The sequence below is a fragment of the Hippocampus comes genome, unplaced genomic scaffold (genome assembly GCF_001891065.2).
Source record: "Hippocampus comes isolate QL1 unplaced genomic scaffold, H_comes_QL1_v1.1 scaffold53, whole genome shotgun sequence".
Classification (NCBI taxonomy): Eukaryota; Metazoa; Chordata; class Actinopteri; order Syngnathiformes; family Syngnathidae; genus Hippocampus; species Hippocampus comes.
In genome coordinates, this window is record NW_017805707.1 from 564,313 (window position 1) to 580,236 (window position 15,924).

The 15,924-nt window shown below is 47.2% G+C and overlaps 1 protein-coding gene across 1 annotated transcript in view; it reads right to left on the reverse strand.

The window, feature by feature from the left end:
* The window catches only part of LOC109523655 (ankyrin repeat and sterile alpha motif domain-containing protein 1B-like), a 35,148-nt gene that overhangs the window by 5,948 nt on the left and 13,276 nt on the right, over positions 1-15,924 (reverse strand). The window contains exons 6-18 of the mRNA XM_019882952.1: positions 15,509-15,519; positions 14,948-15,079; positions 14,670-14,745; positions 14,011-14,112; positions 13,606-13,728; positions 12,725-12,912; positions 11,434-11,577; positions 8,724-8,880; positions 5,969-6,102; positions 5,128-5,323; positions 1,327-1,811; positions 933-1,058; positions 408-477 (exon numbers count right to left, since the gene is read on the reverse strand). Coding sequence (XP_019738511.1) covers positions 408-477; positions 933-1,058; positions 1,327-1,811; positions 5,128-5,323; positions 5,969-6,102; positions 8,724-8,880; positions 11,434-11,577; positions 12,725-12,912; positions 13,606-13,728; positions 14,011-14,112; positions 14,670-14,745; positions 14,948-15,079; positions 15,509-15,519 — 1,944 coding nt within the window. The remainder of the gene's footprint in view (positions 1-407; positions 478-932; positions 1,059-1,326; positions 1,812-5,127; positions 5,324-5,968; positions 6,103-8,723; positions 8,881-11,433; positions 11,578-12,724; positions 12,913-13,605; positions 13,729-14,010; positions 14,113-14,669; positions 14,746-14,947; positions 15,080-15,508; positions 15,520-15,924) is intronic.

The window sequence follows — 15,924 nt, forward strand, 5'->3', positions numbered from 1 at the left end:
CTCCAAATATGGCCAATTTCCTATTTGTCTGCCCCCCCCCACGTCGTCTGTTATTGCGACGCGTTACTAAGCAATTAAAAATGCTGAGAATAGCTTAAAAACGCCCACAAACTGTCTGACGCAAAACTCCGCCTCTTCTTTAGTCGGCGGGATCTGTGCAGCATTATGTCACCTCGAGATTAAAAATCTGAACGTTTCTTCCTCGACATAAACAAAAGGAAATTGTTCGCTTTGACTTGTTTGGTGAAATATTGCACATTTTTCCCCTGGAATGGTAGAAAATTACATGAAAAACTGTTTTTCAACACTGCAACGCGCCGCCTGATCCTCAGAATGTGCTACATCGTCACATTTCTTGTTAAAAAGTTCCAGCAAGCGTGACTTCTCGGCAGTCCTGTGCGTTGTACCTGAATTGTGGTCCTTCACATCCAGTCCGCTGTTTATTCCCGCCCCGATGGAGCTCATAATCTTGTCGATCTGAGTAAACACAAAACGGAGACGATCTCAAGTTAAACAAATCGTTGCGACGTTAGCAATCAGACGCATCGAGCAAACAGCGAAGTACGTCTGGCTTACTAATGACATATGAAAAAAATACTAATGAAAAAAAAAAAAAAAATGCCACCTTCTCCCCGGTTGTTCGCTGAACGCAGCGTGGCTCCCGGCCTTTTTCTTATCTCGCCCTCCCGCTGCGTGCAATTACACCGCAAAGGTCGTCTTAATTGCCGGGAACTATGCTAAATCCCATATGCTAATTGGCGGCGGCGGGCGGCGCAAACGTCGAATTTGTTCTTCAGACTAGCTAATGACGCCATCGTTATTATTCTCAGGATGGCCACGTTTCAAATCTTGGACAATTCTTTGCTTTCTGACCTTCGAGAAAGTCTGTCGCAATACCTTTGAGTGATAGCGAGGAAGGTATTAGCTCGTACCTCCTCCCACTCAGCTGTAAACGATGGCGTTCTTTCCAGCTTTTCCGCCGGAGCGGTTCTGTCGCCAGCTGCGCCTGAACTCGCCGAGGCTTGGCCGCGAGATGGAGACTCCCAAATGTTCTCCTCCTGCACAAAATGATTGAAGTTCAAGTTCCCGTTATGAACTTAAGTAACTTTTAGTAGTGTTTGCGATTACAACTCGTGCGCATTTTCAGTGCAATTTGGTAGACAAGAAAGAATGACAAAATGTGGTGGTTACTTGAACGATCACATATGACAATTTGCTTGCAAAATGCATAGAAAAGCTACAAAATATATTTGACTGGTCACGAGGCTGTTCTCATTCAAATGTTAAAAAAAAAAAAAATGGTCGAATGTGGAAAGGGCAGCCCACCTGTATGGGCGACACGGCGACCAGGTTGGAGTCGGACTTGGACAGGGACTTGGAGAGCTGCAGGTCCAGCACGCTGCGGGGCATGGACCTCATTCTGCCCAGGGTGCAGGCCCTCTCCTCGTAGCCGGGGCCCTTGGGCGCACTCCCTCCCCCTCCTACGCACTCGCCGACCTCGCCGTTCGTTCCGCAACGCGAGTCCACTCGGCGATCCAGGTCCTGGTTGACTCTGGTGTGGAATACAGTCCGGTAGACCACCTGCGGTTTCGCGCACGTTTTCTGGGTCGCCGGTGCGATCGCGTCGTCCAAATCGGGCGGCTGCAGGCCCGTCGAGGCGTGCTTGCGAGGTTTGGGGCTGTAGAGGTGGTACGGCGTTTCTGGCGTCTCGCAGGCCGGGGACGATCCGTGCAGGAGGCCCGCAAACTCCTCCGGTATGCGACTCTTGCGCCGGTCCTCTAACGGCGGCTGGCCATGGTTTGGCCCGTCGTCTGCAGAGAAAACAAGAACAACTCCTGACTTCTTTTCATGCTCGACTGTTTGAAGACGTGTCTGAAGTGGTGCACGTATGCGTGAACTCATCCTAGGAGAAGCACCAGGGGCTTAACTAAAGCACATAAAAAAATCAAATAAGAGAAAAGAAGTCAGTGGCGGCAAGCAGTTGGTGGTCGATCGATAGATAAATAAACACAAAACGAAATATCACCGTGACATCACCAGTGACGTCCAAAGAAGCATCATTAAAGTTTAGCCGCACGTCGCATCGTCAACAGGTGAGCGGCTCGGTCACCATGGCAACAGAGAGCCGCAGCACCGCTTGCGCCTTTCGCTTTCAGCCGAGCGCGAGGAGAGAAGGAGCGGAGCGGGGACGGACGAAAAAAAAAAAAAAAAAGTGAACAAACAAAGAAAGAAAAAAAGTTTTCAGCTGGCAGCCATCAAATCAGCGGGGGCGTAAACGCACGTCTCTCAATGCGTGTGTCCCTAACGAAAAGTGGCTTACCTTTAAGTAGACCCTGCAAAGTGCACTAACAGAACTAGCACGCTAACAAACACTGCGTCGGCCTTGGTTTACCCATTTCCCCCGCACTCCGCAATCACCCCAAACATCGACGACACTCACATGCGCGGGTGTGTAAACAGGTCACGGCATGTAGCCGCCGGCTGTACAAGGAGGACGCTTGTTCGTACAGGCTGCTCTTGACAAGTTTGGACACAGAAATAAGAAACGTGAGCAGCTCAGGACTCATTTTTTGTCATTATGAAAGCAAAGATCATCACGCTTGGGAGTTCTCTGACACAGACAATTTATTGCCATCGTCGGTATTTCTGTGTTATATAACCCTGGCCAATGTTGTACAACCGACAGGAAAGGATGCAAGCAAGAGAGCACAGGTGGCGCTAATTGACAGGAAAAATCAAAATCCACTTTATTTTGAAGTCCCGGTGGACCTAGAAGGACGCCAGGGGGGACACACCTAAATGGAACATAGATGTAATTTATGCACAGACGTCCTTGAGGAGGAGGTTCTTAATGCGTAATCAGGCCACTGTATGCGGCGTGCATATATGAAGCCGACAAAATAATACACAAACGATACAAAAGCGATACAAATCTCAAGATAGCTGCGTGTTCGCCCTGGCTGAATGTTATTAAAAGTAATAACCAAGCTGCCAGTCAGCACCGGAGATTAAATACAGAGGTCTATTTCCTCGGAGATGCCACACGGGAAGTCATTATGCTAGGCCTCGGGTGCTACACTCACGCTAGGCTAAAACGTTGCACCATCTCAAGACGTCTTTATCGCCGCTTTCGGAGGAATACGTTGTCATTCTGGCCATCTAGGCTAGCTTTGCATGTGTGATGTCACTCGTGGGAGTGGCCAAGTTGTTTGGAAGCACACAAAAAAATGCAGCAAATGAGTGAACGGGGTTAACAGGGTAATAAGCAAAATGCATCGTTTTACGATTACATAAATTAAACAAGGTGCTGCCACCTGCTGGCATGGAGACTTACTGACTATTCTATTTCTTAATTAAAACGCTGTGAAAACATTTGAATGTGAAACCAAAATAAGAGCAACTGAGGATAACTTGATGTTAGAACATGACACAAGGGTGAGGGTAGACGCTAGCTCGCTCGCATGACGGAGAAGAGGCAGTGTTGCAGTCGAGTGCAAATAGAACACTATATTCTTTTTTTTTTTTTTTTTTAAGCCACACGCTCTTTCGGTGCACTTTTGAGGGATTTGCAAGCGTCTGTGTCAGAGATTAGCGTCGCAGGCTCCAAGATTTGTGCTACGGCAGCGGCGCTTTTGACAAAACTGCGAACCTCATTTGGAAATCTCCTGGCTGAGCGTCACAGAGGTGGCGCGTACATTCCGAGTAAGCCGCTTCCCAAACACAATAAATCACTTTAATGACGAGGCTGCGCGCGCCATTGTTGAGCTTGGGGGCTGCTGCTGCCGATGCGCTCAAAGAGAAGGTTGCTGTCGCGGCCGTGATGACAAACCGCACTGAGGACGAGCTTATCGGTTCGGCTTGTTATGAAAAAGTAATGCTACATATGAATTTGCTCGTAAAAGAAATATCTTACAGATAATTTGATTTGAAATACACCGTGCGGGTGCAGCAAAGACTCTCCCAACGTCCGCTAACAACCCAGGTCAAACTGATCTCCTCCCTGGACCCTGACATACAAACATCTCAGTCTCGATATGACTTCCACATACAGCAATTACAGTACTACTTTCCTATTAGTCAGGCTTTGGTGGCATCTTGTGGCATACGCTCACCGTATTATTCTTATACAGTGATATCAGTGATTATGACATATTGCATTGGGGATGTGGAGTGGGGATTGCTCCCCAAAAGGGGTCCGCTGTTGCGTACGAGCCTCCGTGATGGATGTGATGTTATCCGCCGCCCACTCATGTTGGGAGATTTGTTGCATAAACGTTTTGGCTGAAGAGGAATATCGTGGAGCGCTAAAGTCGCTCCACCTTCGGGGAAAACCTCGTTCGGCAACGTTTGGCAGCCCGTCCCCTCTTCTTCTCACCCACTCCTTTGCCGCACTGGCATCCTCTGAATCCTCTCTTGTCTTGCTTCTCTGCTGTACCCACGTACGTAACACGGCTCGCTTCTCAAGCTACATGTTGCCACGGCAACGCTACAATAGGCCTTATAAAGCTAATGGGGAGAGAGAGAGAGAGCGCTAAACGAGCCACGGTCGTATAAAATGGCGAAAAATTAGCCAGGATTTTTTTTTTTTTTTTAATGAATTAAAAAATATGATTACCAGCAACCACAACAGCCGAAAGAAATCGCCCACCTCGTCCCATCGGACTGACCTGGAGTCCGCCCCACTGGGACGTCTCGCGTCACTCGCCAGCCACTTCCTGCGCGCTATTTAAAACCCTCAAAGAGAAAAATGCCTGATCAATACGGCTCATCGGTGACAGCGCTTTATGTTTAAAGAAAAACAACGAGTGAAAATAGCAAACCGGATGATAGACGGCATTGTTGCGCGCGCGTGTGTGAGTGTGTGCGTATTTTATTCAAGCGCATGAAAGTCTTGCAAGACCTCCGAACCACACACACACGCACACAGACACAAACGTCTTAATGCGTCCGTCCGTCAAACGCTACGGCTGCCACTTCGCCATGACAACAAGAATCCTGGTTGCCGTGGCAACGCACGAGCAGGTCAGCACAGAAGGAAAACAAGGGGTGGGGGGGGGGCGGCACGTAGGAGGAAAAGGCAAACTTATTATTACCTCCAACAAGGGGCTGCAGGAGTTCTGGGCCTACCTGTCAGGGGACAGTCGTCGTTGGACTCGGCCGAGTCCTGGTCCCGTTCTTGGTTGGGGCTGAGCGGCGGGCTGGCCGGGGGGCTGGTGCTGAAGCTGGCGTAGCCCAGTGACGAGCTGACCTCGCTGGGCTCGCAGCTGTGGTTGACGGGCCGCTGCACGTCCAAGGACGACGACAGAGACGTGCGCTGTTTGGGCTGAAGGGAGACACAAACGGGCATGTCCAGAAAACCACACGCAGACACACATTCACACAAACGACGACACACTCTGACACAAAAACCCACGTGTGCGACTGCTAATTAATCCCGCTCTAATCAGCTGCGACGTGTTCATTAGCCGGCCGCCCTTTCAGGTTGTCACCGCACCAAAGCTTGAGCGTGCACGCGTGTTGATGGGCAGAAAGTGCTGACAAAAGACATTCGGTGCGCACTCCACACTCGCGTCGCCGTAAACGACGCTCGCACGATGAAAGGGGACGCACACGCTCAGCAGCTTCGTGATGAACCAAGACGCTCATTAGTCAGCTGCGATCTCACTTTGAGCGCACGTGTTGCTCATTTGGTGCAGTTCCCACCCTGAGGAGCCCACAACTTTTTTTAAGCTCAGGGGGGTCTTCTCTGGTTTGCCGGAAAGCAGATGCGACAAATCACCAATACGCACCAGATGGGAGAGAATGAAACACGGGCATAAGCAAAAAAAAAAAAAGTAAAAATAAATAAATAAAGAAAAAGTGTGTGCACACGTCTCGGCTGCATGTAGGTGGAGGCGGCGATGTTCAATAATGCATCCGTCGCTTCCACAATCATTCGTGTGTGTGTGTGTGCGTGTGTGCGCGGTACCTGTGGGTGGATGACTCTTTCGATGTTCTTCAGGGCCGTGTCAGGGGAGGGGGGCGAGCAGTCTGGAGTCGGGCCCGTGGAGTGGTTGCCATGGTCACCGCGCCCCCCCTGGCTGACTCCATGGGACAAGTGACCTTGCGTAGGGAAGGAGAGGGAGAGAGAGAGATGCTTTTTGGAGGGTGTTTGACTTTTTCACGTGTGAGTGTGTGCGCGTGTGATGTTTGCGTTGGGACTACTCCAACTAAAAAAATGTTTTGTTTTTTTTTTAAATCAGTGCACAACCACATTGCCCGTCAGGAATTTTGATGAAAGTTGAATGGAAAAAAAAAAAACGGAAAAAAAAAGACCTGAGCTCAATTTAATATGATAAGAGAAATGTGTAGAAATATCTCAGAAAAAAAAATTCACACACGCAGAAATACAAAAATTTAATATGATAGAGAAACGTGAAGAAATATTTCAGAAAAAAAAATTCACACACGCAGAAATACAAAACAAACATAATTAAATAAATTTAGTCCAAAAAAAAAAAACTGCAGTACAGGGCATGAATTATTGACTACTTCATTCATTATTTAAAAAGGAAACTTTTCACCTTAAAGAACTTTGAATTGAAATTTGAAAGCTCTTTTCAAGAATTCCAAGTGTGTATTTTCGCCAAAGACAAACGACTCCAACTGTATGTGTGAGGCCGAGCGTCGCGTCTAATTTCCCCAGTGTGCTCCGGGAGAAACAGAGGGGACGGGAAAGCGCTGACGTGGCCCGGATTCGCTTCGGGGGGAGGGGGCGCGGGGGCGATTGTCTTCATCAACAAACGGGCGCACATCACACAATAGCGTCGCAAGCGCCTGCTGCTGATGAATAAGTGATGCGGGGTGAGTAGCGTCCGTCTCGCGGGAGGCGGCATCGCCGCCAAAGTCACAGTTTCACTTCATAGACAAGCCAATGGAGTCGATTCTCCGGTGATCGATTGCTTCGGCCTGTCCGGGTCAAAGACTGCCTTCCTTTCAAAAGTCAAATGGGCCTTTCAACGACTCAAGATGCTTTGCAAGAGCGTGATGAAGTCGACTCGATTTATGGATGTCATTGATCATTTTGAGCCTGCAAACGTTTTTTTTTTTTGTTTTTTTTGCGGCATGGAAACAAACCAATGTCAAAGTGCGTGGACCAAACATCCCCTCAATTATCCGGTCCACACGGTGGACTAAATCGCTATTGGCACTTTTTGCGGTGTGACACGTCGGTGCGACTCTCCCCACATGCTTCCAGACGGAATGACAGCCGCGTCCAATTAGGCTGACAAGTGAGCACAGATCCGGGATTTTTTTTCCTCCGCCAAAGAAAGTGAAGCCCGGAGTGAGAAGCGAGCGAGGGCTTTATACCCAAGAGTCACTTTGCTGCATTTGCTGAGGATTTTGAAAGCCAAGTCCACACGACAAATACTTTCTTGGCCCATTGCTGTTGTGCTTCTGTCTCTCTGGTTGGTTGAGAGTCAATGACCATGCGGTTGTCATGGAAACATACAGGTGACTCGCCAGTTGTCGCGTAGTCCAAAAAAGAAAAAAACAAAAAACCAGTGGTTGGAAGTAAAGTGACAAACTCTGTTTTAGTGAATCGGGGAGTTTTATTTCTTTGTGTCACCGAACTATGTCAAAGTAGTTGAAAAGTTTCAGTGCTTTGCCGTCATCTTGTGACATCTTGGTGTCCAATTAGCTATGTCAGAGTGAGTTGAGGACTCTCATTTAGACAATAAAAGTGCTTTGCCGCCATTTTGTGGCATCTTATCATCAAGGAACTTTGTTCAAGTGGGTTGAGGACTTGCTGCAGTGGCATTTTCCCACCATCTCCATGTCCAAGGAACTACCGTTGGATTGATTTGAGGAGTCTCATTTAGACAATCATAGTGCTTTGCTTCAATTTGGGTATGAAGAAACTACATCGAAGTTTATTTTGAGGGTGCATCCATTACTCGCAGATTTCTTCTTTTCACAATTATACCTGAGTACATTTTGGAGTCAGTACTTTTTCAATTAGGCTTTAAGTCAATAAGTCAGAAAGTACTTCTACAAGTCACATAAAGTACTGAAACCGAGTGTGAGCATTTTTGCCACTTCCCGTGTAGTCCAAAAAAGAAAAAAACAAAAAAAATCAGTGGTGGGAAGTAACAATGTACTTCCGAAGACTTTTCAGATATCGGTACATGACTCCAGTATTGATTTTTCTGGACAAAGTGACAAACTGTTTCAGTGAATCGGGGAGTTTTATTTCTTTGTGTCACCGAACTGTGTCAAAGTGGTTGAAGAGTTTCAGTGCATCTTAACATCAAGGAACTTTGTTCAAGTGGGTTGAGGACTTTCACTGAAACTGCAGTGGCATTTTCCCACCATCTCCATGTCCAAGGAACTACGTTGGATTGATTTGAGGAGTCTCATTTAGACAATCATAGTGCTTTGCTTCAATTTGGGTATGAAGAAACTACATCGAAGTTTATTTTGAGGGTGCATCCATTACTCGCAGATTTCTTCTTTTCACAATTATACCTGAGTACATTTTGGAGTCAGTACTTTTTCAATTAGGCTTTAAGTCAATCAGTCAGAAAGTACTTCTACAAGTCACATAAAGTACTGAAACCGAGTGTGAGCATTTTTGCCACTTCTCGGGCACAGCAAGAAAGTAGAACGACATGGGTGGAGGCGCAGAGATTTAGCAACCCCGCTCCACCTGGGGGCAGTAAGGAGCGTCCGAAGCAGCTTACCATTCCGCGGCCAGACGTCGGGGCGCTGGCCCACGTCCAGCGAGCAGGGCTTGCGCGTGACGGCGGTGGTCACCGACTCGTAGGGGTTGTCCTCGTCCTCCGGCGGGAACACGTCCAATGATGGCGAAGCGAGTGCGTCCCCCGAACACTTGGAATCCTTGCGAGAGGCACAAATGCAAATCACATGACACAAAAAGGGGAGGGGGGGGGGTTTAAATCAGGAAGTAACCTCTGAAGAATGCGACAAATGTGGCCCAGAAAACGGCAAGATAAAAGATGCCTTTTGTCTGCAGGCTCCACACGGAAAACTAACAGTTGGGTAAAAGATAAGTGGAACTTGTGATGCGTTACTTCCTCTTTTCAGTCATGTCTACATTTTCAAACATTTCATAAAAATTTCGGGCAAATCTGAATTAAAAAATAAAATTCAGATAAATATCCCAGTCAAACTTGTATTATTTCAAGAAGAGTTTTTGGGGAACTATTTCAATCAAACCTGTGTTAGTTTCAAAATATTTTTCATGGGGGAAAAAATATATATATTTATATCTGTCAAACCTCTTCATAAATAATTGCAGACGCGTTCCGCAAACAAGAACGACTGTCCCGAGACACAAACTCGGCCAAAACCGCACCGCTCCGTCATCACCACACAGGTGTCGCCCTGCCACGACCCGCCCTGATTGAATCCACTGACGCTCCCGACAGCATTCTTCTCCATTATTGCGCCCCCCACCCGCCATCTCTCGAACTCACTGAAAAACTATTAGAGGCACACTACCCAGCGTGCGCTGGGCCATCCATCAATCTGGACTCAATCATGTGAGAGTGACACGTGGACCGAGGAACACCCAGTTTCATCAGCGCTCCATTTGCCATCAGTGGAGAACACAACAATGCAACACTTTGCCAAAAAATAAATAAATAAAAATACATTAAAAAGCTTAGCTTTAGATAGCTCGGCTTAAAATAAAAATGAAGGGTTGCCACGACAAATATTTTTACAATTGATTATTCTACCGATTCTATGAAAATAACGGTGTGTGCATAACTTTGCCTGAACATTTGCTAGCTTGATGGTAAAACAATGGGAAACACCATTGATGGGCTAACGAATAGCATTGCCGTTTCAGGCATCGCATAATTGCGATGGACAGAATATTTATCCTCTGCAAAGAGCAACTAATATTCCTGGGACATCTTGGGGAATTGCTTGCCTCCTTGTGCATGCATATATTTATAATATACTGCCCCCGGGGGGCCCAAAGCATGCACATCAGAATGAGCACCACAATGTCCATTGAACTGAAACATAAGCGTGGCAAAACCTTTTTTTTTAAAGCAAGCAATGCAGTCTGACTCATTCATGCAAAGTTCACAAATGATACTTTCCCACGTTAAATAAACTCATGCACAGATTAGCACCCAAAGCACAACAGCGTAACTTACGACGTGAACGCCGCGTCCCGAGGAGAAAAGCAGGAAGAGTAAAAAAAAAAAAAAAAAAAAATTTTAAATAAAAAAAAAAATGAGGAAGTGGGAGTATGGCGCTGGGATTTCCTCTCACGCTCCGACAGGAAGTCAAGGACACAGACGGAAAGTTTGAGCACTTCCCGACTCGGCGGCTAACGCGGGTTTTGGATGAAGATGAGCTGCCGGGGCGCCAGTGGGAGAAAGAGACGCCCAGCGATTGCAAGTCATTCATTAGCCACGACCCCTCCCACCCTCAACGCCCACCCACCCCACCCCCACCCCAGTATAGAGATAGTAGACAGAGCAACTTGTGTCCGAGTTGCACAGGAAGCCGGCGGACAAACAAGAAGTCTCATCTGCACGCTAATTAGCACACGACTGCTGATGAAAGGACATCTACGCGCGTGTGTGTGAGACACACACAGAGATACATCGATACAAAGACTCATCGTGCATTCCTTTCAAGCCATGTCGAAGCCAACGTGCACCGTCGTCCCCTTGCGCCAAGTTCATAGGCCATCAGATATGAATGGAGCCCGTAATCGGCTGGCATTTCCTTCATTAAGAGGCGCCACAGGGGACAATGGAGCGTCTCATCGAGACCTCAGCAGAAGACCATCGCCAATCATCGACGCCTTGGATATACCAAACTCTTGTTTGCATTTTTAAACCATGTGAGGTCCCAACTATTCGCGATGAGCTATTCTGGATTGTCTTGTTTTTTGCTAATGCGGATGCCATACAAATGTGTCACAAGCTTCCACTGGAGGAAAAAAAAAAATCTTCCAAGGTGCCATTAAGTCAAAATGGCCGTTTCAAAGCAAATGGTCTTTTCCAGCATTGCATCCAGACAATTTTTTTTTTTTTTGGGTGGGGTATATGATCATGATAGACGTGCCAACCAAATTTCACATCAATTCCCCCCGCCCCACTCAAAAAAATAAATAAAATAGATATGCCATCGCACCAATGCCATGCTCAAGTCCTGAAAAGCCGGAGAAAATATTTTTTAGAAGCATCCGAGCCATAAAGGGACCTATTACTGTATTCATATTCTCTAGGAAACGGATAAAATACAATGACGGCTTCTTCCTTGGGTTCCCAAGGTAACCGGTGGGGAAAAAAAAAACACTGCACTCAGTATGATGCAGTGCAGTTGTTCATCACTGCCAAGCATGATAAACATTTTGCTCCACGAATTTGCTCTGGGTGTGCATCCGGTGATGCATTGGTTTACCTGCGACAGGTTGGAGAAGCCCAGGTTGTGGCAGCCGTTGCAGGGGCTGAGCGCCTCCCAGAATCCGGTCGGGCCGCAGCTCCTCTCTGTTTGATCGCGGTCGTCCTCTTCCTCGGGGGCCACGGCTAGGGGCGGGGTTGGCCGCTGCAGAGACGTACTCCATATTAGCCACACACAAAGACGTTTTTAATTGAGTCGTCGCAAATCAGACACATGCCGAAGGTCCCTGTTAGGATCCTTGGCAGAGTTGAGATGATTATAAATATCCTGAAAAATCAGCCCCAATGAATTTTTTTAGATGTGTCTATCATGAGTAGACCCACAAAAAAATTTCAAGACGCCAGGCTGGAAAATACACAAGTCTGTCATGATTTTATTTCCGAGTGCTCCTTTCAGCTTTTTTTGTTGTGGTTGCCATACAAGTGCACCGTACTGGGAGATCTTTCTCAAATGTTGCCCCTCTTTTGTAGCTCAATAAGGTGGCTCTAATAACAGAAACAGCTCTGCGTATGACGCAGCTCAAACTGTAACCACAAAATGTGCCACGAACATCCCCCGAACAGTGCGCGTGCTCTTATTTTTCTTATATTTGGTGCAGTGTCCTTTCCCAGGGGTCCTCTCGGGGCTCGGTAGCACAGAGACCTCTGCGACACAAGTGACTGTCATTGACTGCAGCTACATTGCACATTCCATAGGTCACATAGAATAATATAACACACACACACACACACACACACAAAACTGCAACCATGGTAACATTCCTGCACTCTGTGTTATAACAGTGAGCATGTTTTATTCATGAGAGTCACCTCGCGGCGGCGGCAGAGGCGGCCACCCGTCGACACGCTTGCCTAGAGTGGCGCCAACTCATGCACACACCTGGTGTGCAGCTGAGGAGATGATTAAGTGAAGTTGTGCGTGTGCGCGAGCGTGCATGTGTGTGCTCTTAAGAGCTATTTGACTGCAAACGCAATAGGCTGATCTGTCTGAGAGTGCCCCCTTTTGGTAAAATTGCACAAGCACAAGACAAGTGTAAAAAACGCACTCAAACTGTTTCTTTTTTCATTCCTTTGCACCTGTTCTTACTCTCGCTAATTCTCCAAATAATTTGATCAAATGCGACACTCTCAGTTGAAACGGATTATAAAAGTGACACCAAAAGAATTCCAAATCGTATTTAGTATTTGAACACCAAAACAATCATGAACATCTACTAGCATAATGCTAACATAGAATGAGAAACTTCATAGACAGGCTAACAGAAATCGGGATGCTAATAAAGGCGTTTTACCTTGACGGCGCATGTCAGGGTGCCGTTGGGCGCGTCCGCTCGCTCTTCGTCCGACAGCCGTCCGCTGCCGAAGCTGTCCATGGAGTGCGAGGAGATGGTGTGGCACAGCTCCTCGAAGGAGTAGTCGCGGTCGCGGCACTTTTTGATCTCGTGTAGCAGCTTGGACAGCTCGCCGGTCACCGCGTCATCTAAATAGACATCGGGGGCGGCAGAGATGAATATTTGCAGGTAAAAAATGTCTGTTTAAATGATCTGAAGATATCCAAAGTGATTTCAGACTTTCAATCTTGAGGGGGCATAAAGCTGCACAGTTCCCACACAGTGACGAACTATGTGGAGGTTTTTTTTTTTTTCTCTCTCGCCATTGTCACGCCAGGTGGTCCAATAATGTTAACTACAAAATGATGACATCCTTGCAACTCCATTTTAGTGTCTAACAAAAAATGGATGTTTGGGGAAAAAGAAAAAAAACAACCTTGGTAATTGAAGGCAATCAACCAATTCCTCTATTCACTTTTTTTGTGCATGCGTTTTTATAACGCTGTGTTCAGGTGCAAATTCTCTGTTGCCTACCTCAAAGCCATCCAGCTGGTAATGAGCCAATTAGGCTTTGTGCTGACACGTTACACAAAGAGACTGAGGGGATGTCAGCAGGACTGTAATGTCACAATCTGACTCCAGGGGGCAGCAGTAGAACGGACGCCGCACTGTTGTGAGCATGCAAAGCCATCTGAGCACGGATTTCCAAAGCCTACAGTAAGCTCCACTTACGAGTGCACTTTGTACTCACTAGTAAGACAATCCAACGCACTAGTAGAATGTCCAGTACAAGTGCCACTTTTGGCCTCTAATGGTACTGCGCTGCACTGTAGAGTACTCACTCTTGTGCCTGAAGGAGGGCGAGGCCGAGGGCGAGGAGATGGAGGTGCGGGGCGCGGGGACGGGACACTTGCGGATGGGCTCCTCCGCCATGCTGCGCCGCTCCATTTCGTCCGTCACATATTCTACATGCATACAGAGCAAGAGAAGAAGGATGAGCAGCCACTCCGTTGATGCGACGCGGACGCTTCATTGCGGGCCAGGAATTGAATTCGCCCTCAATGGCCGGTCTATTCCGAGCTAGGGCGGGCGCCCTCCTACAGGAAATGGCGTGCAGCTGATCTTTTCACTCACTCGCAGCTGCGTCTTGAAATCTCACATTCACACACAAAAACTGCACGGGGGCGGCGGCCATTTTTCAAACAAGTGCACAAATGTGTGAGTGCGGGCGCGTGTGCGCAGAGTACCCTGAATAAGAGCAGTGATCTGCTGAGATTTGACCGCAGGATGTTCTCGGAGGATGTCTAAAGCTGTTCTTCCCAGGCTATCTCGCAAATTTGTGTCAATCCCTAGAAAAAATAAAATACACACACAAATTACTGTACTGAGTAGCCTCGAGCGCTTAACAAATTGCCAAACTAAGGCACAGCGAGCCCCCGCGATTCATAGCTTGATGGTACACAAAATAAACTATATTGTATTATTTTAAAAGAAAAAACCAATGAAAAGTTGTAATGTGGTTGTGACATCTGCATGAATAAAGTTGTTTTAAAATTGAACTTTAAAAAATTCAAGGAAAAAAAAAACAGTTTTTTTGTTTTGTTGGGGTATTGTCCTATTTTTCAAAGGGGAAAAAAAGGGCATCTTTTCCAGAATGAAAGCGAAAATAAAATGTAAATAATGCCCGTTTGTAGTGCATCCAACCATGTTGTTTAGCGCTGATATGACAATGACTGGCCTGTTGCCAGGCAACATAATGTCATTCATCACGGAGGCCTGCGAGAGGCTCTGGGAAACAGGAAGTGCAAAGGGGAAGCGTCATCAAAGCCACGGCTCCGAATGGCCGTGCGCCCTCTTTTCAATATGAACCGTCGCCGTCTTGAACTTTTCCTGACTCCAATCCCACCTGAGTCGAGCAGCAGGCGAACTACATCCATCTTCCCGTAGAGCGCGGCCTCGTGGAGGGCGCTGCCATTCTCCGTCTGGGAGGGGAAAAAAAGGGCACGTGTGTTGGAATCCAAAAAGAGGCTGAAAAATGGCGCTCGCTCGTAAAATGAAAATGAAAAGTGGACAGGAGCAGAGCTTCAAGCGGGTAAGAATTCAGCAATGATGCAACACGTGGAAAGGAAACTCCAGCAGACACCCCATCGGAAGCCTGAAGAAAGTCTCATCGGGGAAACGTACGATAAAAGGTGGACTCCAATGCCAAACGAAACTGGAGCGCTGCAACTCCACATGCAGGTGAAGGCGACAAAGGAAGTGATCCACTTCACGCCACCCCTTTTTGTTTCCCTCTGCACCCCCCAGGTCCCACCCCTCCATTTATAGAGAAAAACTTCCTTTCCTATTTCCCGTGGTGGCGCCATCAAGAGGAAACCAGCAAAGGCGACTCCCACTCTTCAATAGTTTTAAGGCGACAACTGCAGTATCCTTTTGGACTGGTGTGTGTGTGTTACCTGCCCACTCATGAGCAGGAAATACACACACACACACACACACACACACACACACACACACACACACACACACACCCCAAACAGGGGTTTCCCCCTCGTTAACATGCACAAGCAAGAGTGAGAAAGCAGCAAGGGAGAAAGTGACTAGTGTGCTGCTGCCATAAATTATTCATGCACACTCAAGCAAGCAGACCTTTATGGCTTGACTCCAATTACTGACCCACACACACACACACACACACACACACACACACGCCGAGTTCCCACCAGCGACAATTTATGCGGTTACATCATCCCGGCCTGCATTTGAGCCAAAGAGAAGCACAACTTCCACGTAAGTTTGAGGCCGGAGTCACTGTTTACTGGAAATATTTACCGTTAAAAATAAAAAAATAAATTACAATTAAACAAGGGTGCCTTGAGCTAAGAGTGACACTGGCTAGGCTAATAGTTAGCATCTGCGTGGTGGTACTCGGACCGTTGAAGCAACCGAAATTTGTCGTCAGAAAATATTAAAATGAAAAAAATACTAACAGGCATATGTTCTTTATCCTCTGTGAAAACCAACTAGTACAGCAAGCTCACTAAGTCAGTTGTGTTTCGTTTGTGACCAACAGGTGGCATCGGAGAGCTTCTCCCCAAGCGGCGCACCTGTTGGTCTTCATGTCATCGGCTCCTTTGTTGCGTTCGAAGGAGCGCCACGCC